The sequence below is a fragment of the Letharia columbiana genome (assembly GCF_014066305.1).
Source record: "Letharia columbiana isolate WasteWater2 chromosome Unknown Sc0000006_s0, whole genome shotgun sequence".
Taxonomy (NCBI): Eukaryota; Fungi; Ascomycota; class Lecanoromycetes; order Lecanorales; family Parmeliaceae; genus Letharia; species Letharia columbiana.
The window spans coordinates 733,986-757,278 of NW_023501042.1; the positions used below are offsets into that span (position 1 = coordinate 733,986).

The 23,293-nt window shown below is 52.7% G+C and overlaps 10 protein-coding genes across 10 annotated transcripts; 6 read left to right on the top strand and 4 right to left on the bottom strand.

The window, feature by feature from the left end:
• Positions 1-529: 529 nt before the first annotated feature.
• HO173_002894 (uncharacterized protein) lies at positions 530-1,300 on the top strand (the record flags this gene model as incomplete). Its single annotated transcript, XM_037304825.1, has 1 exon — positions 530-1,300. The coding sequence occupies one exon, from the start codon at positions 530-532 to the stop codon at positions 1,298-1,300; it is 771 nt and encodes a 256-aa protein (XP_037168318.1).
• A 231-nt stretch (positions 1,301-1,531) lies between these two features.
• HO173_002895 (uncharacterized protein) lies at positions 1,532-2,347 on the top strand (the record flags this gene model as incomplete). The annotated part of the gene is made up of 1 exon (XM_037304826.1): positions 1,532-2,347. The coding sequence occupies one exon, from the start codon at positions 1,532-1,534 to the stop codon at positions 2,345-2,347; it is 816 nt and encodes a 271-aa protein (XP_037168319.1).
• A 462-nt stretch (positions 2,348-2,809) lies between these two features.
• HO173_002896 (uncharacterized protein) lies at positions 2,810-3,700 on the bottom strand (the record flags this gene model as incomplete). The annotated part of the gene is made up of 2 exons (XM_037304827.1): positions 2,810-3,375; positions 3,697-3,700. The coding sequence occupies 2 exons, from the start codon at positions 3,698-3,700 to the stop codon at positions 2,810-2,812; spliced, it is 570 nt and encodes a 189-aa protein (XP_037168320.1).
• A 1,118-nt stretch (positions 3,701-4,818) lies between these two features.
• On the top strand, positions 4,819-5,718 carry HO173_002897 (uncharacterized protein; the record flags this gene model as incomplete). The annotated part of the gene is made up of 3 exons (XM_037304828.1): positions 4,819-4,903; positions 4,965-5,369; positions 5,429-5,718. The coding sequence occupies 3 exons, from the start codon at positions 4,819-4,821 to the stop codon at positions 5,716-5,718; spliced, it is 780 nt and encodes a 259-aa protein (XP_037168321.1).
• Positions 5,719-6,197: 479 nt separating this feature from the next.
• Positions 6,198-7,271, top strand: HO173_002898 (uncharacterized protein; the record flags this gene model as incomplete). Its single annotated transcript, XM_037304829.1, has 2 exons — positions 6,198-6,594; positions 6,667-7,271. 2 exons carry the CDS (start codon positions 6,198-6,200, stop codon positions 7,269-7,271), a joined length of 1,002 nt encoding a protein of 333 aa, XP_037168322.1.
• Positions 7,272-7,519: 248 nt separating this feature from the next.
• Positions 7,520-8,680, top strand: HO173_002899 (uncharacterized protein; the record flags this gene model as incomplete). Its single annotated transcript, XM_037304830.1, has 2 exons — positions 7,520-7,620; positions 8,344-8,680. 2 exons carry the CDS (start codon positions 7,520-7,522, stop codon positions 8,678-8,680), a joined length of 438 nt encoding a protein of 145 aa, XP_037168323.1.
• Positions 8,681-9,303: 623 nt separating this feature from the next.
• Positions 9,304-9,918, top strand: HO173_002900 (uncharacterized protein; the record flags this gene model as incomplete). Its single annotated transcript, XM_037304831.1, has 2 exons — positions 9,304-9,357; positions 9,514-9,918. The coding sequence occupies 2 exons, from the start codon at positions 9,304-9,306 to the stop codon at positions 9,916-9,918; spliced, it is 459 nt and encodes a 152-aa protein (XP_037168324.1).
• Positions 9,919-11,054: 1,136 nt separating this feature from the next.
• On the bottom strand, positions 11,055-11,653 carry HO173_002901 (uncharacterized protein; the record flags this gene model as incomplete). The annotated part of the gene is made up of 3 exons (XM_037304832.1): positions 11,055-11,146; positions 11,198-11,522; positions 11,588-11,653. The coding sequence occupies 3 exons, from the start codon at positions 11,651-11,653 to the stop codon at positions 11,055-11,057; spliced, it is 483 nt and encodes a 160-aa protein (XP_037168325.1).
• A 2,498-nt stretch (positions 11,654-14,151) lies between these two features.
• Positions 14,152-15,204, bottom strand: HO173_002902 (uncharacterized protein; the record flags this gene model as incomplete). Its single annotated transcript, XM_037304833.1, has 1 exon — positions 14,152-15,204. The coding sequence occupies one exon, from the start codon at positions 15,202-15,204 to the stop codon at positions 14,152-14,154; it is 1,053 nt and encodes a 350-aa protein (XP_037168326.1).
• A 3,385-nt stretch (positions 15,205-18,589) lies between these two features.
• On the bottom strand, positions 18,590-23,105 carry HO173_002903 (uncharacterized protein; the record flags this gene model as incomplete). Its single annotated transcript, XM_037304834.1, has 4 exons — positions 18,590-18,739; positions 18,815-22,816; positions 22,870-22,981; positions 23,038-23,105. 4 exons carry the CDS (start codon positions 23,103-23,105, stop codon positions 18,590-18,592), a joined length of 4,332 nt encoding a protein of 1,443 aa, XP_037168327.1.
• Positions 23,106-23,293: the final 188 nt, after the last annotated feature.

The window sequence follows — 23,293 nt, forward strand, 5'->3', positions numbered from 1 at the left end:
ACGACCTCAGACTTCTGTGGTATTTTGTACATGGGCCGGGAATGGCACACAGTTGACTCTGTCCTATTGGTGGAACCGCTTACCACCAAGCACCTCGGGCATACCAAGATACCACATGGACTAGCATGATTGGATCTTCATCCACACCTCAATGCAATATGGTATGGCCTAGTCTCTTGTTCCCCCAAGAAATCCAAAGTCGCCTGACACATCCGCGTATGTTATACCGAGCCTTTCACTCGAAATGCCTCAATCCATTTATCCTAGCCATCGCTGAGAGACTCTATGCGTCCTCGTATCCCGAATCGTAACTTTCCGACCGAGAGCAGACGTACTATTTCAAAAAGTCACTCTACCTTTAACGGTCTTCTGCGTCGTCTCTCTAATCGTGCGGAGTCTTCTTTCTTCGGTGGTGCGCAGGCTCAAGAAGAGGTAAGCGGAATCCTTCGCCGTAACAGAGTCTTTCGAGCGTTTGAATTCCAAATTTAAAGTAGCTAAAGAAGTGAAAAACTTTCAGGGCCAGAATACGATGTCCAACCCGGCGAATGGTCCTCGTGGCAGGCTATCTAAACGCAGAAATACAACGTCAGATCAAGAGAGGGATCAGGAACCCGGCTCCTCCAACAACTGTGGTCTCAGCCGCCGCAGTACCGAAGGGTCTCAATCCCCAGCTGAAGTACTAGCTTCCTCGAATCGGGCCCTACAACGCCTTGCAGGCATTGCGCAGTACCTGGAATCCTCATTCACACCAGACATAGATGTGGTTGAAGGGGCTTATGGGACGGAGATGGAGAAGGAGAACAAAATCAGAACACTGAACAAGACACTGGAGACATTGACTCATATCAAGAGCGAAGAAATGGAAAATCTCCGACACGAAAATGAGGAACTCAAATCTGAGCAAGAAGCTTGTGACCAGGAAAGAAAGAGATGCCAAGAGATGAAAAAGGAGCTGGAAACTCAGTATACCGAAGCAGAGGCACGTAGAGAGGAAGAGAATAAACGGAAAATGCAGGAGGAGAAAGCCAAACTTCACAAGCACGTGAAGACGAAGAAAGCCGAATTCGAAGAAGAACAAAAACATAAAGTCCGAGAATTGAAGGACCAAAAAGAAAATTTGTCAGCACAGAATAGAGAGCTGGAACAACGATCCTCTGCGGCCGAAGAGAAGCTGAAGACGAAGAAGACAAAACATGCTCTATTGGAAAAAGTTCTAGGCGAGGAAAACAAGGAGCTGACTACGGAGCTGGAGCAATTGAAGGCCGAATTCCCTATCGAGCGACAAACGATCGAGTTTTAGTCCGTTCTATCCACTTTCAGATGATAACAGCCATATGCTAATATGTTCTCAGTTCCAATGAATTTCGGCAAATATGTGATTCCATCAAAGCCATATCGTTAAAATACTTCCAGAAGCTACCAGAAGAAGCCATGAAGGTAAGTCAAAATTCGCTTGACTCCTTGTTTGGATCACGCCCAGCTTATCGACACGGAACGGGATACAGTACCCCGACGCTGTTCATTCAGAGTTATGCAAGTTGAGTCCCGTCTTTGGCCCAACGCCGATCTGGCGGACACCAATTTCCGAGTTCCTCAGGTTGAGAAGATGTCCAACATATCATCTCCATCTGCCTGTGCGATTTCATATGGCAGCCGTTCATTCCGCCAAGATCGCCTACCGAATCATCAAGGGGTGAGCCAGTTTTTGGAAGCAGTGTCCGAGTCACTCTCCGCCACGGGTGGACGAAGTGAGAGTGTATGGAGAGTCTTGACCCTACGCGGTATCGACGCGCTTGGCGGACCCATCACAGAATCAAGTCAAGTAAAGTCCACGGTGCAACGAGTGCTCGAGACTCTCCGACCGTTGACTACACCATCTGAGTCGGCAGACCTCAAGGAGGCTTTGATCAGCATTGCCTCAAAGTCGGTCACGCTGTGGGAAAGCGCTCGGAAGGACGAGGCCAGACTTGTCGTCGTAAAGCAGCCCGATCCCAGCGACGAGAACAAATGGCAAGCGGAAGACATGTGCGGTATGGAGGAGCTCTCGATGCCACCCGATGGAAAGATTGACACCACGGGTCTCGACCCGCTTTGTCTCTTCCCGAGTCTTCTCCATATCAACTCACGCGGTGAAACCGTGGTCCTCCACCGAGGCAGCGCACTCTTTCCGACCGCGCGCGTGTGGATTCAAGGGATGTTGGGGAAGGCTAGGCATGAGGAGGAGCTGGCGAAAGCGCTCATGGAGGCGCGCTCCAAGGTGAACGCTCGACGGATTTCGTTTTCAGTGGGCCCGAACAGTCCTACGGGAGGAAAGTTGGACACAAAGCCGGTCCCCGACGGCAATTAAGAATGGGAAGGGTAATATGTAGATAGAGATTTGAACCTCTCATACTCAAGTAATTCAGTGGACCCCTACCGCACAAGAACCCCGTAAGCTCCAACCTCCCCCCTCTACGGCACATCCAACCCATTTAAAAACCTCTCCGCCAGCCTCTCCCCCCTCTTCTTCGCAATCACCCTCTTCCTCTCCTCCACCTCCCCCCTCCTCCTCTCCCTCCCTCTCCACCCCCTCCCTCCTCCCCCCTCTCCGTCTCCTCCCTCTCCCTCCCCAACGCATCCATCTCCCTCCGCCTCCCCTCCCCATCCTTACTGAACCGATAAAACCCCACCCCCTTACTCCTCACCTCGCTCCCGGCATCATAGTGCACCTCCTCCGGCGGCGTGAGGCTGCGGTCCCGCTTCCGCGCCAGCGCCTCCATGCCCGCCGCCGCCGGGTCGAACGCCGCCGCCTGGATCGTGTCGCCGACGATCAGGCCCTCCGGCCGCGCCGGCCGCGCCCGCATGCGGCCCAGCTCTTCCTCCGCGTACGCGGCGGCGTCGCGGCGGCGGAGCTCCCGCGCCGCCGAGGCTCGCGTGCCGTGCCGGAGACGGCCGAATTCGTCTTCGTATTCCACCGTCTCCCCCCCCCCCCCCCGCCGTCGTCGACGCTGTCCCCGCCATCGTCGGATTCCGTCTCGTATCGCCCCGCCTCGCCCGCCTCGTCCGCCTCGGCCCACTTGCGATCGAAATCCACGAGCGCGTTTTCCTCCTTGTTCGTGCCGCCGTCGGCCGGGGGGACGTAGTCGCCGCGCTTCATGCTCGCGTACAGTCTGGCCTTGTCCTCCATTTTCCGCTTCGAACGGTGCAGCGTGGCGGCGTCGACGGCGTCGCTGGTCCGGGCGTGGGATTGCGGGCCGGAGATGTCGGCCAGGGCGCGCTTTTTGGCGCCTTTGTTGTGGGCGGTGAAGATGTCGGGTTTGGATCTGGAAGGGCGGGCGCGGCCGGGGGTGGTGGTGGTGGTGGTGGTGGAGGGGAGGGCGAGGAGGGAGGAGAGGGCTGAGGTGAAGGCGGCGTTGGAGGAGGGTGGGGGTTTGGTGGGTTTGGAGGTTCGGGGGGGCGGGGAGGCCGTAGAGGGTGGGGTTAGATGTCATGGTTGAAAGGTGAGAATGGGATGGTGTTGTGAGGATGAATGAGGGTGGTGGTGAGTGGTTGTCGTTGACGTTGTGGTTGTTCTTGCGCCGGGTAGCTCGGGTGAAAAGGTCTACAAACTTTTCCAGCTGGATTTGATCTCATCTCATACAATTCTTCTTTTCAGAAAGTAAAGATGTTCTAAATGCACCCGCAATAATTACGTTTGGTTGAGAAGTCGGTTCTGACTCATGCTACTGGGCTAATGTGAACAGCCAGGGATGGCGTTTCACAGCCCAGAGAAAACACTTCTTCTCTGACAATACATTGTATCCGCCTGCCCGGTCACTCAATCTGTGTCCAAGTAAAGAGTGAAGATGACACGATTCAAGTCACCTCTGTCCAGATGCGTCAAACTTGGTAATGTGAAGAACTTCTCTGTATATATCATTTTCACGCCGGCTGGATAGTATGTCCGGAGTGCAGGTCGAAATCTGGTGCAGAATAGGGGGTATCTTCGAGCAAGCTATCCAGCGAGCCAGACGGCGTGGTAGATTTCGATGCACCCTCCCCCAGCTGGTCGTCCTAGGTGGGCATGAGGCGTGAGGCATGCTTACATATGCCATGGCAGTCAGAACAAGGCAGGTGAGTTTGTCTCGCAAGCCTCTCCTTGAAGATCTGGTCGTTCCTGCGGCCAACGCGCGTGCGTCTTTAGCAGTTGCGTTCATATGTTATGGATGCTTTTTCGTTCGAATGCTCGAACTGGCAGGTCTTTTTGTATGTTTCACTCCCCTCATTCCTAGACACATTCTTCTCGTGTCAGGTTCTGATTCACTTCATAATTACTTGATAACCTAAGTATTTGATTCTCACCTCGGCTAGTATGTGCAAAAAGAATGGTCCTAGCCCTGGTGAACAGTTCGCAGTGAATACCTATTCCCACAAAGATACTGTGCTTAGCAAGGATGGCACCGCTGCAGACTGATATGACATGCATAGAGTGGGCAAGAAGCAGGGATTACGCGTGAGAAAATGCTCTTGAGTAGGTTTGCTAGGTGTCAGATGATTGCTAAAGTGAAAGAGCGTAATTTTCGATACATTTCGATTCTAGGATGCACGGCAGTCCTCATGTGCACATGGGAAGCGGTTTTACTGTATATCGCTGTTGGAATGGAAAACCGGTTGACTCACGATTGATGTTTTAGTGCAGGGCCAGCTCATATGGACTGACGAACGGCGGTCTTGCCGGCTCAGTCTGGATGCATGTCGTCTCAGTGCTCGGCTTCGGACCGGCTGTGTTGTCAATGGCGGAGATGGCCTCTGTGTAAGATCTCTCTATCCTCTTATCGTGATCCATTGCTGACACTTTGTATGGCTCCGACATTGAATGGGCAATACCATTGGGTGTCCAAATTTGCGCCTCCAAGTGCTCAAAGAATCCTGAGCTTCATGACTGGTAAGCAGAGCCCAGAAGAGGCCCAAAATTCTGGATACTCTCTCACAAAATTGCGTGTTAGGCTGGCGTTGTGTGCTGGGATGGCAAGTCAATATCGCCAGTGGCGGATACCTCGTCGCGGTCCAAATTCTGGGCATAATGATCCTCAACGACCCTAGCTACGTCTTCGAGAGATGGCACGGGACTTTCCTCATCATTGTAGCTGCCGCCGTTGCCATCTCATTCAACACTTTCTTTGCGAAGAGATTGCCCTTGGTTGAAGGGCTGATGCTGTTCATCCACGTTTGTGGCTTCTTCGCCATCCTTATCCCACTCTGGGTCCTTGCTCCCAAGAAGAAACTCGCGAGACTTGTTTTCACTGAGTTCCAAATTAATGGTGGCTGGCCTAGCTTGGGGCTCTCTTGTCTGATTGAAATCACTGGTCTAGTGTACTCACTAACTGGACCTAATTCGGCCATGCATATGTGTAAGTTTTCAGAGTTAAGGCGTAGCAAACTGTGGCTGCTGACTCCATGGGAGCGGAAGATATCAGAGATGCCTCGCCGGTGCTTCCCCTAGGAATGATGCGGACAGTCTTGCTCATGCCAAGCGTCGAACCAGGCTGGGACGTCCTCCTCAACGCCATCTCCGTCTCGTTCGTCTTAACCTGCCTACTCTCCTTCATGAACATTGGCGGCTCAGTCGTCTTCAACGCCAGTTTTTCCCTCACCGTGGCTGCTTTCCTCTCCTCCTACATCACATACAATTTCTACATCATACTCAAACGTTGGAGAGGTAAAGCTCTCCGAAACCCGTCGGTGGAGCTTGGAAGGTAGGGAGCTCCGCTTAGTGTCGTTGCTATACTCTACCTCAGCTTGGCATAGGCTTTACATTATGGCCGCTATATATGACTGTCGTTGCTGAGATCTTTAACTGGAGTGTTGCAATCTATGAGTTGTGGCTGTTTCTGCGTTGAGTCATTTTTAGGTGCATGGCAGACATGTTTATGATGGCCCAGCGACAAGGTTAAAGAAGACCTCTGAACAACATCTTACAGTAATACTTATAAAAAGGCTCGAGTGAAGCTGAGAAGTCTATGAAGCCTTTGAAGACCGTCGTATTAATCCGTTTGTCATCCGACGAGAACTCAATCTTGGATTCCATTAGCGATAAGGCTGCTGGCGAGAGTGGCAGCCAGATGCGTTATCTAGCATATTGATTATGCAGGAGGACAGCCCGGCTTACCATATCCAGCTGATTGGGTACCGGCGCGCGTAATCCTTCAAGTTTTGCAGGAAAGGGGCTGTCGGTCCCAATGAATTTATACATAAAACCGGGTACCGATCCAGCCTTGCTGACGCCGCAGTCTTGTCTGACACGCTCCAATGTGACCTCAGCTGAAAATGCAATCTCAGCTGAGGACACACCCATTGCATTTGCCTTTGCTGACCCCTTGCCAACTTCCGGTCTTTTTGATCCTGAGCTTAGAGCCATGGCAGGGCGTTATTTACCTGTTGCTTTAATATTGTTGCACCTACACAATATCATCCCCGTCTCCGCCACAACATCCGTCCGCTTTTACACCGATTCCTCCTGCAAGACGCTTTACGCCACGGTGTACACAGACACCGATCTGGGAAATGGCCATTGTGGGCAATTTTCCACATTCATCAATAGCGCCAGTTCGAGCACCATTGACAATGGCTGCTCCGGTATCTACCACGCTCGCTTCTTTGAAGCTGCTTCCAACCAAGACGGAATGTACTGATTATGATTCCTTTCAGTCACGATTTATACGGATTACTGCAACAGCAACGCTACACTGGTACCTCTGGAAAGTTGTACGAGCATGAGCATTAGCTCCTTCAGTGTGGACTGTCCTCAGATCAACGGCACACGCGATACCGGCTACATCACGAGCAGGGGAACCTCTGTGCCCTCCACCATTTCGCCATCTACATCCTCTGCACCCGTACCTCCGTTCTCTCCGCAAACTCTTGCAACGGACATACCACCTACATCCTTCGCACCGGAATCGCAGACTCCAACCTCGCAGCCAAATCCTGCAACGGGTATACCCCGTCCCACCCAATCTTCCTCCACCACTTTTCCAAGCCCCGAAACGCCGACATCGCCGGTCCGCGATCTTCGCCCTCGCCTGCCTGGACTTCTCAACCGTCTTCCTACGTCGTCCTCACCCTCACCCTCATCCTCACAAGGTCAAAAAGGAAGCGGTAACGATGGCGGACTGAGCGGTCCTTCGACCATCGCCATCGGTGTGGTCTTGCCCGGCGTCGGTGTCATCGTCGCCATCATCATCGGAATAGTGGGCGTCAAAAGGCACAGAAGAGCACCGCGAGAGCTGCCGACTAGGCGTTGGAGTACCTAGCCGATGTAAACGGCAGGCGTTCCAGGGCTTGCGAAGAGGCCTTGGTAATTGGATGTTGACGGACGAGGGAGTATGAACATGCATAAGTCGGCCAAAGCATGCCGGATGGATCAAGCACCAAGATTGGAGAAATTAGATGAGGGTTGGTGGATAAGATATCGGAGGGTTTTGTGGGAAAGGGGTAGCGGGATCGAGGACGGTGTCAAGGGTTTGGGCGTTGGGGGCGCAAGGACGGAGCGGAACGCGGTATGGGAACGGCGTTGCCGACATTTGATGGTGAGGTCTATCAATCATGGCCCGCAGCCTCGGGAGGCCCGGTACGGCTATGGTTGAAGAAAGAGCATTATACGTACAGCTTTCAGATCGATACAGGGCAAGGCTACATCACTAGTCCCACCAAACGCGATGGCGTTTAATATCACGGATCTGACCCCTACCGCAAATACACAAAGACTATCTTCCCCGAAACCAAGCTACGTGTCGACTCAAGTCCCAAAAAGAAAAGGTGATCCTGTCTTATGAAATTTTGAATCCAACCGAACGCAAACAGAGAAAACTGCAACCCATGACCTAAAGTACTCATGCCAACCAAATAACAAGGGGTGGCAGTGATGCTCCAATCCTCATGCCAACCACCCATCGATCGAATCCAACAGCTCACAACGATCCCACCAATCATAACCGCACCTGCACCTGCACCTGCGCCGCTGCCCGTGCACACCATCTCCTCTCCTCCCTCCCACTGAGCCCCCACCCCGCTTCCCGGCCATTCCCAATTCCCGCAGCCCATCGCCCATCTCATACCTACCCCTATCCGCGGACCAGGGTCGTTAATGTCCCCCGTCCGTCATTTCCACATATCTACATATACAGCGTATTCACACCCGACGAACGAACCATCTACCTACACACACACGCACGTACGCATATTTCCGTTCCCCTCGAGCCGTAGCGAAACCGTAGCGAAAGGGGCCCTCACGCTCGCTAAGAAGTAAACGGAAGGGAAGGGCAAGGAAGGGAGATGCTCTGTTACAGGTCAGTACTAATACTGAACGAGTAACAAAATTTCCAGGCTTGAAAAAGAGCTCCGGACGATTCCGAGCGACGACTCCTCAATCGAGGGCCACGGCGACATCTCGCAAGGGACGCTCGCCGTCGGTATCCACGCATTGCGAGGAAAAAAGGCTCTGCAAGATGCTCTTCGATCGGATCCGCCGATGCTCATCGGAGACATCGAAGGGAAGATCAACGACGGTCGTGGCACGTTAGCCCGACTCGGCCCCGATCGAGACGGCTGGGATCAACAGCGACTGTTCCTATTGCAGATCGGTCAGGCGTTCCAAACGATCTCCAGGGCCGCGCCCGACGGTGTTGACGGGCGCAGCTGCTTCGGCGAGTCGCACGGCTAATCTTACACCATATGACATCGGGCTCTGATTCGGAATGTGAATGCGTGCTTCGAGGACAGCGACGTCGGATCGTGGGAGGAAACACCAGCTCTGCCGATCCAGCGACAAACATGGAGGTAGCATCAAGAGCAGACTTTATTGACGAAATCAGGGATATCACCAGAGGTTGGGAAATGCCAGGAACGTTCAGCCCCCTCACTGTCAGCGACCTCCCCCCTGATAAATCGCAGCCCCAGTTGCAACTAGCTCGGCAACACTCTCGCAAGCTGCGCGATCCTCTCTGGATCTCCTAAATCTCCCACTCAACCAACCAAACCGACCACCGAAGCCCTCCTTGACCACCCCCATAGATCGAAAGCTCAAGGACACGATACAAAACCTCGATGAGACCTTAACGCCGTACAAGACCGGCCACCCGATCACCTACAACACAATCACCGCTTCACCGAGGACGATTCGGCAAGTGAGGAAAAAGGCGCCCCGAAGCAGAGAAGGCCCGCAAGCCGAGAAGATATCTCGGCGACACAGAGGACGCTACCGTGGTGGACGACGTCGGCGTTTATAAAAAGAAGGCGAGAACGCCCGGTCTCCTGTCCGCACTCGGTTCGAGCACCGAAGCCGAAATGGACCGATACGCCTGCTCAGAGATTCTCGGGTATAGGGAAGCCTGTTACAAGGTAAGAACTCCTCATCTGATACCTGAAAAGCGGATGGCTAATCGGCCCAAGTTGCGATGAAATCCATCATCGACAACATTTCAATTCACCCAATTGAATACTGCCTCACTGCCGGCACCAGTGCCCCACTCCCACCATCGCCCTTCTCTTCCGCAGAAAGACCCCAAGCACGTCCGCGTGCTAGCATCGAATCTCACACAAAACCCCAGCCCTGCGAGAGCAGACGGGGGCGGAAAAAGGGTCGTCTCGGAAGCACGATCGACCATCCGCAGGGACCGCAAGTCTTCGAGCGCGCCTTCCGCTCAGTGCCCCAGAGCTCGACATGTGTCGATCTCGCGTTCCGACCAAATAGGGCAACCCCAAGCCCGCTTCGTCGGTTCCCGGAGAGGGCCTGATGCCGACGACGTTGAGGCTTTGTCCGACGCGGAGCGAATGTACGGGTGGGCTGCACAGAACTGTCGAAGGGCGATTGCAGACACTGAAGTATTACTTCAGGAGACGGAAGGAAATGCTTCTTTCTGCCGGACCACCCGAGCCAAATTACGCTATCCACAGCGTTAGAGATAGTCCCGCCATCCGACGATGTGGAGCTTCCCGATGGCTCCTATGCGCTTGAGTCGGCTCTTTTGTTCTCCTTCGATATCCCATCGACGCCCGTCTCCTATTCTGCAGGAGGGTCTAGCTGCCTGGTCCCGACTGAGAAGAAGTCGAAGGAAGACCGGAGAGGATGGGGGGTTGGTACCGTGAGTGTGGTAGCATAGAATTTATAATGCAACGGGACCATTGGCTGCTATGGTGAGATGAGGTACATGACGAAGTGGTGGAAATCGGGGGATGTAGAAGCATTCGAACCCGCGCTGTCAATATGTAGCAGGAACCGAACGCATGTATGCATCGAGCTATCGTACTAGTGTACAGGCCGGTGTCACAGTGCTTGGAGGAGCAGGACAAGGAGTATTGTGGTTTCAATACCGAGACAATCAGTTAGATGATGATGGCAATGGCGCCGAGCGGAAGTGCGGACTGGAGACTCTGGTAGTCTGAGCCAGGGGCTTGCCCTACTCCTTCAACGCTAGCGAGAGAGAGCGGAGAGGGACCTCAGGATAACGTTGTTTCTAGTTCTTTTGATTGCTCGAGGCAGAACCCGAGTCTTCACGTGTCTTGAGATAAGAGAACCTTTCCAAGCTTCAGTCATTTAGGAGGTAGTGCGGGCTAGAGACTCTGGTGGTCGGAGCCAGTGGCTTTGGTCCTTCAATGCTGGCGAGTAAGAGCGGAGAGTGATCTCAAGATATCATTATTTTTTATGCTTTTGATTGCTCGAGATTGCTCTAAGCAGCGCCTTGACCAAAGGTTAAATAGTATCCAGTGTTCTCAACGCTTGGAGAGCTTTCTCCATGTCTCTCAACGGTCTGGTGATATCTCGCCTGTGCTTTTCGGTACCCCATCTTCGGCCGAGGGAAGCACCTAATCGCAAGAGACGTTGTTAACGCTGGGCTGGCTGCCACGTAGGCGTAATGATTTAGTGGGGAATGGCAGCTCGATTGAACGCTTGCGGTCGGTCAAGGCCTCGAATATCCTACCCCTGCTCTATTCAGTCGTGATTTTGCGGACACCTGTCAAACAACACCTGCGACAGCTGGAAGACAGTACTGGATCAGCTGAGGGGGGAAAAGCAACATGCCGGACGGACACACCATTCAGGGCTTTTTCTTCGACGTGTCATTCCACGCCACGAACCGGCTGTCCGTCCTAGCATCCCAGAGATCCGCCGAGCGGATCATGTGACTCTCTGTATCAGTCAGCCACATATCTCAACAACCCCATTCAATTTCATATGCACCTTCGGCAGTAATATCCACCGCCTCATCATCCTCCGAATTAGCGCCCGCCTCATCACGCACACCACCATCCAACCCCCTCCTCTTCAACCCCGCCTTGTCATTCTCATCCCCCACAACGAACCCGCTCGAAGGCCCACTGATGCTAAACGTCCTCCTCCTACCGTTCGGTCTTTCCTTCAAGCTCGGCGCGCGAGGCCGTCCCCTGCCGCGAGCTCGGCCGCCGAAGTAGGGGATTTCATAGGCGACGGCGCGGATGATGTAGAGGAGCACGTCGTAGATGAGGAAGAGGGCCCAGGGGCCGATGGTCATGATGCCGAGGAGGAGCTGTGTGTGAGGGTGGTTGTTAGCGAGGATGTCATGGCCGGACGGGGGCAGTTGGGTGTGCTTACGAAGAAGCGGATGATCCATGTTTCGATGACGGTCAGATTGGCGGGGAGGATGGAAAACCACGACATAGAGAGCCGAGCAGACGAGGTGTTTGAATCTGATCGGTGCAGCAGAGCTTTTGGCGGAGTCTATAGCATGGCTTTCGTCAAGTGTTTGGCAGGTCCGCTGAGAAGTAGGTTTCCAACAAGCGGTGGAAGTCGTTGATTTCTTGGAGTTTGATTGAAATCGTCGATAGTCAATTGGCAAGCACTTTGCACTATGAATCAATGTTCGGCGGCGACACGAAAGATCTTTGGGCATTGAAGTAAGGATGCTGTGAATTGTTTGTTTGAATGTTTCAAAAAGTCAGAGAGTGGTCAAAGTACACCAATCAGAGGATAGAGTAACGTTCGTCGCATTAGTCAGCCAATCACATCACGCCAAGCGTCAGACAATGGTAAGATACCATAGATTACGGTAAGCCCTAATACTACTTCGTTTCTCCGCCGCTAGATGGCAACACAGACACTCTCAGTAGTGTTGTAGACAAAGCCATCCTTGCTTAAAGCTGTAGGATTCTGTTTATACAATTTTTCATGATTCCTGAAATCTCACGAGCCCTAAGAATATATTCTTACAAGTATACCTCTTCGAGTAGGGCTGATCCACCGAGATGGTTGCGCGACCCTATTCGCATTACCTATCTACTCTCCTCTTTCTCCTTCAGCGAGTGCAAAATCCTAATTGACTACAAACCAATCCCAAGCCACTCAGTCACGTGCTTCATTTCCTCCAATGAGTGAAGACGACTACAAAGTCGACATAGCCAGGCGGCCGTCCGACATTCACCTCGGATCCTCTCCACGACCCACACCAACAAATTTTGCTGAAGGAATCTGGGTAGGAAGGTTTGGACAGCCATCGTCAAAACCCTTACACACGGCCGACAGAAAGAAAATTGCGGTGAGAGAGAATGATCGAAGTGAGATTCGGCAGCCTTGGGTGCTTGCCAAGCCTTTTCTTTTCGTCCTGCAGAGGGTTTTCGGCCCCATATCCTTCAAGCCGACGTCCCGCGGCCTATCAGTCGGTGCACAGAGACAATTGGATGGCGAAGGGGCTGCATGGGAAGACCGTTTCTGATCCGATCTCACCTTCTCTACACTTTCCTCCGAGGCCTTCAAGTCTCGACCACGTTAAGGAGGCAGGCTCTTACGCAAACCACGTGTTGTAGAATTCTGGAGCTATGCCTCCTAAATACTCGCATGCTCAAGCTCGTCCACCAGAGTGAATTTTGGCGAGGTTTATTGGCCTTTGCAAGATCTGGGGTTGGTTCTTCCCCTGGGGCTTGGCACTCAGCTTCCCTCCCTGTCAGCATTGCCACTTTTTCCCCTTGCAAGTTTTTCTCTCGGTATTCTCAAGCGTACAAGTTCCATATGTGTTGCAAGCTTATTCGACTTCAGTCTATACAACTATCCCTTCGTATTCAAATCTGTACAACAGTCTATCCATAAGTATATTCAACTACCACCGTACGCCTCTTGTTCCGCTATTGAAGACTGCAGCCGCAACATTCGCCGCGTTTGTTCCTTCACTCTTCTGGAGCGTCCTGCCCCAAACACCATCTCCCTAACATCTATTCTCCATACGCTTTCTCCTCAACTCTCACAATCCATCAAAACCAGTCATCCCACCCAAAACCGCGCCTACCACCCTTCCATCTGAGTCATACGGACCCGAAATCCCCCAACATGCGTCAGGGTCAATGGGTGAGCTAGTGGTGGAATACCTAGCCCCTCCGCAGGTTTCCGCCGAAAATTTCTACCCATCAGAGTGGAGATCTCATTCTTTGCGAATCGTTCCGCTTCGTAGTCCCGCTCTAAACGTCGCAAGGCGGTACGTATCTCGGGCGCCTTCTCTTCCGCTCGAGTCCCGAGGCCAGCGATCAGGGTTGAACTCTTCTGCATCTGAACCCCAATAATATTGCGAACGATGCAACCCCCTTGGACAGAGTATGACATCGGTAGCATTAGGAATGTGCTGACCGCACATTGTAGCCGCGACCACAGACCGGCGGAAAGACCAGCTGAATGGGTCATATCTCAAAGCCTGGTTCACGATAGGAGCCAGTACGACAAGTGCAAGCAAGCAGCGGCGCGTGGCTGACATCAGGCTCCGCGGGTGGTGTCCGATATGTATGCGTGAGGACCGCCAAAATTCGGTGCCCGCGCCAGGATGAGGAAGAAGATGGAGGAGGCGATGGTGTAGACTGGCAAGTAAAGGAGCAGGGAGGCACATCCTGCGTTAATCGATACTAGGAAAAAGCTATTCTCGACGAGATCATCGTCTTACCGTTACCGATGATGCAGATGGCGTGATCGACTCTACCGATACGTGGTGTGCAGTCCGCTAGTTGTGATGTCGCTAGCATCTTTCAGACAGAAGCGGTTGAATTGACGTGATGAGCGTTCAACTTGTTTGCGTCATCTTTTGTTATTCTGTCCTTCTGAGGTGGCTGCATTTGAAGACAGAGTCATTGATGCTAAACTACCTAACCATAGCCCCCAACGTATCCACAGGCGTGGCCCATTCAAACCTCAAGCACAAGCTTCACACCACTGACTCCCTTCTTCAGTTCATCCAACCCCTTGTCGATCCCCTCCAAGCCTCCCCCAACCACCTGAACCTTCGGACTCGGCACAAACTCCCCCTTCTCCAACTTCTCCTTCAACCAGACCCCAAGGACAAAGTGGAAGTGCTCCGTCCTCTCCTTCTCATCCCCCGGAGCCGCGACGAATTTCACCTCCACACCCTCTACCTTGGGCGTGTCCTCCGACGGAGGGACCGCCGTCGCCAGCTTCGCCGACCCCTCCCCCTTCAACTCCTTCAAGATCTCCAAACACGACTTCACCTGACCGGCCGCATCAAATCCCGACTGAACCGTGACCCCGTCCGCCTTGGCCGCCTTGACGATATTCTCCACTACATCTTCGCTCCTATAATCAAAAACCTTGCTCGCTCCCAAACCTTTCAGATACTCATGATGCTTCTCGCTCGCGGTGACATAAACACTGAACCCCATAGACTTCGCAACCTGTACCGCCGCACTGCCAATACTGCTCGCGCCACCCCAAATCAGCATCCCCTTCCCATCCTCGGCCGAGTACGCCGTATCACGCGGCACCCCAATAGAATACCAGCCCGACCACGCCGTCACGACGCCCATGGGGAGCAAACTCGCCTCGTTGAAGCCGATCTTCGCCGGCAGCGGAACCACGTTCGCCGCCGGGACCAGCACGCGCGTCTGAAAGGCGCCGTAGTCCGGGAGGCCCTTGGTGAAGAAACACGGGGCGAAGGCGGCGACGCGGGCGCCCGGTTCGGGCGCGTCGGACGGCACGGAGGCGCCGGCGGAGACGACGGTGCCCGCGATGTCGGAGCCCAGGACCGTGGGGTAGTGGTCCAGGGGTGGGAAGCCTTTGTCGCGTTGGTAGTAGTCGATTGGGTTGAGCGCGATGGATTTGACTTCGATGAGGAGGTCGTGGGGACCTGGGGTCGGGGTGGGGCGGTCTTTGACTTGGAAGGCTCCGGCGGCTTTCGTGGGGAGGATGGCGGCGAGGTGGTGGGTTGAGGTGGTGGAGGACATGATGAGTGAAGGGGGGGGTTGCTTGGGGTTTCGTCTTTCCGATCGGAGAGCTGACTTGGGAAGATGAAATGTAGAAAGCAGGGGTGAGTGGGAGCGAGTGCAGTACAGACAGACTTGGAATTGTAGAGTTACTATCAGTGCATGAGCTGGTATCAAATCATAAGGTAGAGATGGGATTCATATATCCCCTTCGGAGTTTGACAAAAGTTCCGAACTCCTAGCTCCGCATCACGTGAGAAGCTGAAGACGTCACAAAATGCTGCCTTGATAGTCACTAAAGGACTTTAGTCCCATTGGATTAATAATACTTTACTACGTGCTTTAGTATGGGCATCGTCTCTCTCAGAAACGCCAAAGAGACAGCCTGAAATCGAAAATTCGTGTGTTAAAAGACGCCGTGGTGGGCATTTGGGATCTTCCTTCGCCGAGAGCCCATCAGGCAGGTAACAAGACATCGTAACCGGCTCAATCGTAATCAATCTGCGGACCTGATGAGGGTTGACCTCTCCACCGACGGCACAGTAACAGGATCGTTGCGGGTAAATTACAAATTCATACCCCAAAACCCTTGGATCCTTACAAATTAATACCCCAATTACATTTTCATACCCCTCCACCAAATCTTGGGGTATGAAAATGTTAATTTACCTTATTCTTTGGGGTATGAATTTGTAATTTATCAAACTAGGTCTTTGAGTGCCCGGCGTTTAACGCCCCTAAAGAAGCCCCGGGAGCCTTAAAAACCCCCTAGAAAATTGAAACCTAAATTTATCGCGGATTGGGGTGAGTTAGAGATTTACAATAGTAGGGGGTTTCAGACCACTTTTTTTTTGCTGTGGAATCGTGGAATTTTCAGACTTTCAGCTGTGACAAAATGGATTGGTCTGAATTGGTCTGAACACCCCCACTACCAAATAGGCTTCTTTGGTGGATTTTTGATAAATCCGCTTAGTCATTGCCCGAGAAAACCGTGTAATCTTCCCCGTATCTAATTCTCAGAGGTTAACCCTAACCCTAACTTATCCGTAAGGGCTTTCTTTCGCGCCATTGAGGGGGGTCCGCGACGGCGTGGTAGAAACGACGGTAGGAGCGACGGTAGGAAAGACGTAGACGTGTGGGAGGTGATAGTAATGGGAGGTAATAGTAGCAATGGGAGGTAAAATAGTAGTAGTGGTAAGAAGGAAGGCCTTCTAATTGAATAGATTTGCTACGAGATGTAGAATATCGACATGAGAAATCCACCAAATGGGCCGATTTTCTTCACCAATGCTACCCCAGGGTAGCATTGGTGGATGGCGTGGATTTTTTTTTTTTTGATCGTGGGAAAATGAGCGATTTGCCACCAACAGTTGGTGGCAAATCGCTGAAATTTCCACGATCTGAAAAATCCACACCAAAAAAAGTGGTCTGAAACCCCCTAGTAAGAGCTCGCCTTAGCCTCGGAGCGAGGTTTCGACAAGTTACACTGACGGCGAACCCTAGAGGTCTTCAGTTCCGGGGCTCCCGGGGCCGGTCCGGGCTAATTCCGCAGCCCCCGAAGACCTAACCTCAGCGCACTATGGTAAATTACATTTTCATACCCCAAGGAATGGCGAATTACCGATTCATACCCCATTGGGGTATGAAAATGTAATTAGGGGTATGAATTTGTAAGGATCCAAGGTTTTGGGGTATGAATTTGTAATTTGCCCGGATCGTTGCAATAGCTGCCCAAGAAGTTGGCTGCCTGCTGAACCGGTCGACGACTGAAAGCAGGACTGAACTCTCGGGGAAGGGTCACAGGACTCCTCTGCAGCAGGGAATAGAACACGATGATTCGTCTTTTCATTTACGTACATGAGCGTTCAAGGTTTGGGAGATACAGCCTTCAAACGGAATAGTAGGGTCTTGCAAACCTGCCATCTGATGCTCTCACTACAGCCTTCCCAGCTAAAGACCCGCTGTCGCCATGCTCCCCCCCCCATATCAATCGTCCTCGGACGGCAACGACCCGGTACAGGACCCGTGGACCAACCATCCTCTCCATCACAACACCCAGCCGACCCTTCCCCAACAACGGAATCCGAACAACAGCAACGCCGTCACCCGACGACCAAATCTCCATGTCTACGCCGCCATAATCTCCACGCTCACAGAAGACCTCAAGCATATATGCCTCGGGCTAGTAAAACCAGGACAGTCTCTCATATCAACGTCAATCGATCTAAAACATGCACCGTCCCAACACCAAAGTGCAGACATCTCTTCATCCCAGCTTCCCCACCCACCCACTACAGCGACGCCATTCCCCTTCCCCTTCCCATCTCCAACTGCAGGCAGATCAAGATATGTTCTAAACCCACTACTCAACATAAGACCAACCCATCATCCCTTTCCTCACCTCGTACAAACACAACGACGGACGTGAAACCGTGCTCAATCCCAAAGCTGCACTATCCGGAGGCGACTCCATTCGACACTCCATCCGCTTCCCCAGAAAGAAAAAGGGGGGGGGGGGGGGCCACCACCCCCCCACCCCCATCCCCATCCCCATCGCCTCGGCCCCATTCTCCATTCTCCATCTCCATCTCCATCTCCATCTCCAGCGTCCTCTCCCTATCTACCCACGATATCCGGAGCGCTTCGTCTTTGCTGCCGATGAGCGAAACCGTGCGTTCTGCATCGTGTGTTGCTGTAGGGCTGGGAGATGGGGGGAGGTTGGGTTGGGTTGGTTGGGGGCTTGGGCTTGGGCTTGGGCTTTGGCGTCGAAAGGACGTTGTTGAGTGTGGGTGTGGGTGTGGGTGTGGGGTGTGGGTGTGGGTGTGGGTGTGGGTGTGGGTGTGTGAGTGTGGGTGTGAGTGTGGGTGGTGTGGTGTGGGTGTGGGTGTGGGTGTGGGTGTGGGTGTGGGTGTGAGTGTGAGTGTGGGTGTGGGTGGAGTGGGGAGACGGGTGGGGGAAATTTTGGGGGTGGGGGTGGATGTGGAGGAGGGAGGGAGGGAGGGAGGGAGGGGAGAGGAGGGAGGAAGCGAAGGGAAATGATACGTAGAGATGGGATGGGGAGATGATACCAAGGATCAAAGCGGAAGAGGGGTTGTGAGGTAGGAAGCTTTCAAGATTCCAACACCGCGAGCTTGCCGATGCCTTTTCGCGCGGGTTTTCGGCAAGACCGATGCGTCGAAGATGGAGAGGTACTTGCGTCAAGAATGGAGAGGTACTTGCGTCAAGAATGGAGAGGTATAGTACTTGGCTCATGATCCGTAGAAGATCAGCTTGTGAAGCACCATCATCGTCCGAATAGTGACGCAGCCCCGGGTATCTAAAGTCACATCTACCTCACTGCAAAGATATCTCGCCGACGATTGTACACCCAAACCCCGTACAGCGCGGCCCATGGAGCCCGCACCGGCTACCTCTTCCCCTTTCCACCCTCCAGGTTCAAATCCAGCGACCACAACGAGTCCCAAGCCTTGGACCTCGGCTTCTCGGGCGAGGTCTTCCGAGGGGAAGATTTGGTCTGTCGCAGAGACTTTGATGGTGAAGTCGCCACGCCTCTCGCCTGCGCTTTCCGTTAGCCCGCGGAGAAGAGCTGGAGGGACCGGTCACCCCAGCCGGAAGCGTTGGTGGTGCCTACATGATCGGTGCTGGGACCGCCGGGAGCAGGAGAATCTGGTGTCTGGCTGCTCTGCGGTCTTTCTGGCGAACGGGCGCGATGGGGATCCTGTGGCGGGAGTAGGTTGGGCGAGGCGGCGGCAGCGGGGTCGACGCTGCGTTCCAGAACACCATCTAGGCCTGTAAGCCCTGTGGTAGTATTGCCAGTGATAGTCACCAGTCCTTTCTTCGAATTCGTACTGCTGCGGCGACTGTCGAGACTGCGATTCAAGGTTTTTGTCACGCCATTGTCATCTGAGGACTTCTTCATCCGGATGTTTCCTTTAGCATCCACGTTCGCTGAAGCTACTGTCGCTTTGCCGAGTCCGACATTGATCGGAGCACCAGGCTTTTCCTCTGCCGCATCGATCAAGTACCATCTCAGACCGTCAGAAAGTTCGTATGGGTTCTCGTCGTTGTGTGAAAGACCGCCGTCACTCTGGACAGATGCCTGGTCGTTGGCGGGTTTCAGGCCTTTGATAGACTTCGACAAGTCCACAACACGCTCTTCCACCTTGGAGATCCTGGCAATGAGCCAGTCTCGTTTGCCAAGGTTGTGGGTGTCTTGTTCGCGTAAGAAATAGTGAGGAGCCCCCACATTGAAGGCGGCCCAAGGCTTGGTAGCCTGATCTCTGGTTGGCAGGAACAGAGCCAAGTCACCTTCTTTGAAGTTTCGAAATGCGATCCGGTCATGAGCTTCGCCTTGTGAGCGGTGGGCCTTATCCCGGTATGCACGAGCTTCTTTCTGCCATTTTCGAGCGATGTGTTCGATTTCCTTAATTCGCTTATAGATGGCTCCACTGAAGAGATCTAAATCGAAGCTTGTGATCTCCTTTATAAATTCTCCAAAGAGACGTTCAGTTGTCTCTAAATCGTCTGCTGTGGCCCATTGAAGAATTTCGAGATTGATGAGAGGCTCTGTCTCGTTCTTTATAGGCATTGGGGCTGACAAGCTGCGTTTCATGGATACTGAGGGATCGTGCAGCATAGTGCTTGCAGAAACAGCTCGTGGCGCCTTCTGTATGACCATGTTCCCGCTTTCCCTTGTGACCGCAAGACCCACTTGTTCAAGCAGCTTCTCCAGGAGATCCTTCTGCCTATGTAGCTTAGTAGAGACATCAACGGCTCGTGAGGCTTGGGCGCTCCAAAGTTCAAACAGGCTGTCGTGGCGCGTTTGTACAGCTTCAAGGCTGGCTTCCTTCTCTTTGAGCTTACCCTCAAGAGTCTGATGCTTGCCCTCATGATCTTTTATTTTTCCAAACAGGCCTTCAATAGTACGTCCGCCATCTGTCAGCTTGGCTCGAAGCGAATTCGAGTCTGTCTCTCCCAGTGCAAATCTTGATTTCAGATCCTCATGTTCGTGTCTCTCGAAGTCAAGCTGAGACTGCAAAGTCACGCTCTGTGTCTGCTGCGTATTGAGCTCTTCACGTAAAGAGAAGACGGCCCTCTCTTCGCTGCCCAAGCGCTCCCTGAGATCATATATCTCATCTCCTTGAGACTTAGCACGGCTCTCCAAAGAGGCATTGTCCGCGCGCAGTGCTTCAAGAGCGTCCTTGATGTCCCTGAGATGAGCCCCGGATTTCTCTGCGACAGTCTCAACAATTTCGACCAGCGCCGTGAAATCTTCAGGAACTTCCTCATCATGTGACGAATGTACGAGTGCCGATCGAAGAGCTCTACGGTGATCTGCTTGAGCATGGTCGTGGTTTTGGAGACGCCGCGACATTTGCTGGGTCTTTGCTCCGAGCTCGGCATTCTCTTCCTTATGCTGTTGCACTTCACGCTCCAAGTTACTGGCTCTCTCGCGTCGTATGTCGTGAGCATTTCGCAAAGTTTCTGTTTGCTCCAGTGCCCTCTGTACTTCACCGGCGGTCTCGTTTTTGAGCCTTTCGAGCTCCTCCTCCAGGGTATGTATCCTATCATCATGCTCGCGGCTATCGAGGACACGATCGAATTCGTCCTCGACTTCCTCGAGTTTGACTTTGAGCTTGTTGTTCTCATCTTCCAAGAGGTGGCGTTCGTGCGAGAATTCTCTCTCCTGAGCTTCCAAATTACCTAGTAGGTCTTCTTTTGTGGAAATCGCTTCCCGTACCTGACTCTTGAGCATATCCTCGGCGTTCGATCTTGCTGCCGCCTTCATCTCCAGATCCGCAGATTGAGCCTTCTCGGTTGCCAGTTCCGCTTCAAGGGTCACTATTCTTTGGGCCAGGCTTTTCTCCTCTGGATCATTGTTGAGGGGGTATATTCGCGAAGAAACAGATGATCGGCGTGACCCCGGTTCTCGAGCTTTGGACAAAGCCGAGGAAAGGTTGATCACAGGTGACGTAGTATATCTTTCGAAGGTAGGTCCACTACTAGGAGGGAACCCAGAGGCACTTGAAGGTCTTGGACTCTGCCGGTGCAGAAGATCTTCAAGTTTGCGAATCCTACTATCTGCACTCTTGAGCTTGTCCTCGACCTTTAATTTGTCGTTCCTCATGGCCTGTATGACCTCATCATCTCCACGCAGTAATAGAGACGTTCTGCCATAGGCCGCCTCGTGAACGCTGCCATTCTTGAACGCCTTTGCTCTGCGAGCTTGCTGTTTTGAAGGTGTGTCTAGGGTCTTGAAAGCGTCCTCCACTTCCTTAACGTGTCCATGCATGTCACCCAGCTCTCTCAGACGTTGTACGTAAGCTGTAATGTCACTTCTACTGACGTTCGGCCATTTTTGCTTCTGCGCTTGAACATTGACTTCAATACCTAATGCCATGTCGTCAAGAGACCCGAGGTCCACAGCACCGTTCATGTCTTTGATCCACTTCTTTCGACGTCTAGCCTCTTCCTCCTTGTAGGTAGCCATTTCTTCTACCAGAGATGACGAATCAGAGATCATCTTCTCGCTCCATTCCCGCCGTCTGACACATTCGATCAGCAACGAGCCATACAGCGAAGGCAACCTGGTGACAAAGTTCAACAAGTCGAAGGTTTGTTCGCTTCCAGCCTCCACATCCAGATTTGCCAATTTGTGGTGTACTGACCCAACCGATGACTGGACTTTTGCAATATCCTGCAGGGTTTGCACTGACGCTTTCGAGACTTGCTCTTTTCGTTCGATGGTTTGCACCAAAATTCGATTGATTTCTTCATTTGCCTGTAATAATGACGGCAGTAAGCTAGTCTTGTGCGAATGCCCAATTTTCGATGCTTTGACTATTGAATTTGGTGCGTTCGGTAAACCTAGGACACGCTCGTAGTCGCTGTTAATCTTCCTCGCGATAACCTCGACTTCGTCCGTCAATTTGTTCGCCTGACCACCCCCATCGCTATGTGACAAGGCCGTGTTCTGCTGAAAAGCCTCAATCATGCTGCTGGAGCTTCTCACAACACCTTCAAATGCAGCGCTCATATCAGCGACGCGGTTCGCAAACCCTCGAGCAAAGTCTTTCCCGGTAGTCGCAGCCGCTTCGACCTCAGAAATTTTCACGAAGTCTTGTAAGGGAACCTGGGTAAATTTTACTGTTTCTGAAGGCTTGTTTCCTATGGAGCCCTGCACCCCGTGCAGACAGTGTCCCAGCTCTTCGTATGCTGGTAGGGATCCAAGTACCATCAGCCCCTGATCGAGATCGTTGAGCAGAGAAGTCTGCTTTTCATATGTCTGATCTGCCCATGTCTTCGACTCTTGATACTTCGGCTGCAGGAGTCCCACATGTTGCTTAACATTCTCCACGGCTATTGCAGTCCCACGTCGGACGATAGCCATCTCACTGTTCAGGCTTCGTATACCTTCCACGACATTACGAGAACCTTCCATCAAACTTATTGCCCATGCTCTTCGAAGCTTGGATATCTTGCGCCATCCATCCAGGGTCGCATCCTGTTGTAGGCTGATGGGGGCCTCGTCAGGGGTATAGGTTTCTGGGGGACGGACGTTGGGAAGGAGTGTGCTTGTTCTGACCGTGGAATGAGATGCTAAGATCCTTCGATCGTAGAGGAATATCTCATGCTGATAGATATATTAGCTTGTCGCTTCTTCACCGTGACGCATTTGGGACGTACCTCAACACTGAGGGTCTCTATTTTGACCTGCTTGCCTCTTGCTGTCATCAGTATCTGGTGGGAAGGTTCTACAGCGGTCTGTTGAGCAATCCATGACCGGAGACTGTCGAATCTATGCAGGAGTCAATGTTTGGGAGATCCACAGCTGTCTGGGTGTAAGAAGCTCACGATGTAAAGGACCGTGGGTCGGCCGGGTATACTGCTCCGCTATGAGCAAAGTAGATATTCAGCGACATCCCCTCCCCTCCTATCCTTCTATACTGGTTTTGCAAGCCGTGTGGTTATGCTTGGTAGAGGAATCCTTTCAGCTCCTTCGAGCTTGAGCCTTGGCGCCCCGGCATGTTCCGCTTTCAAATTCACTTGTCACGCAGCTCTTAAATACTTCTAGAAATGTCACATGGGAGTGATAGCTGATGGTCTTGGG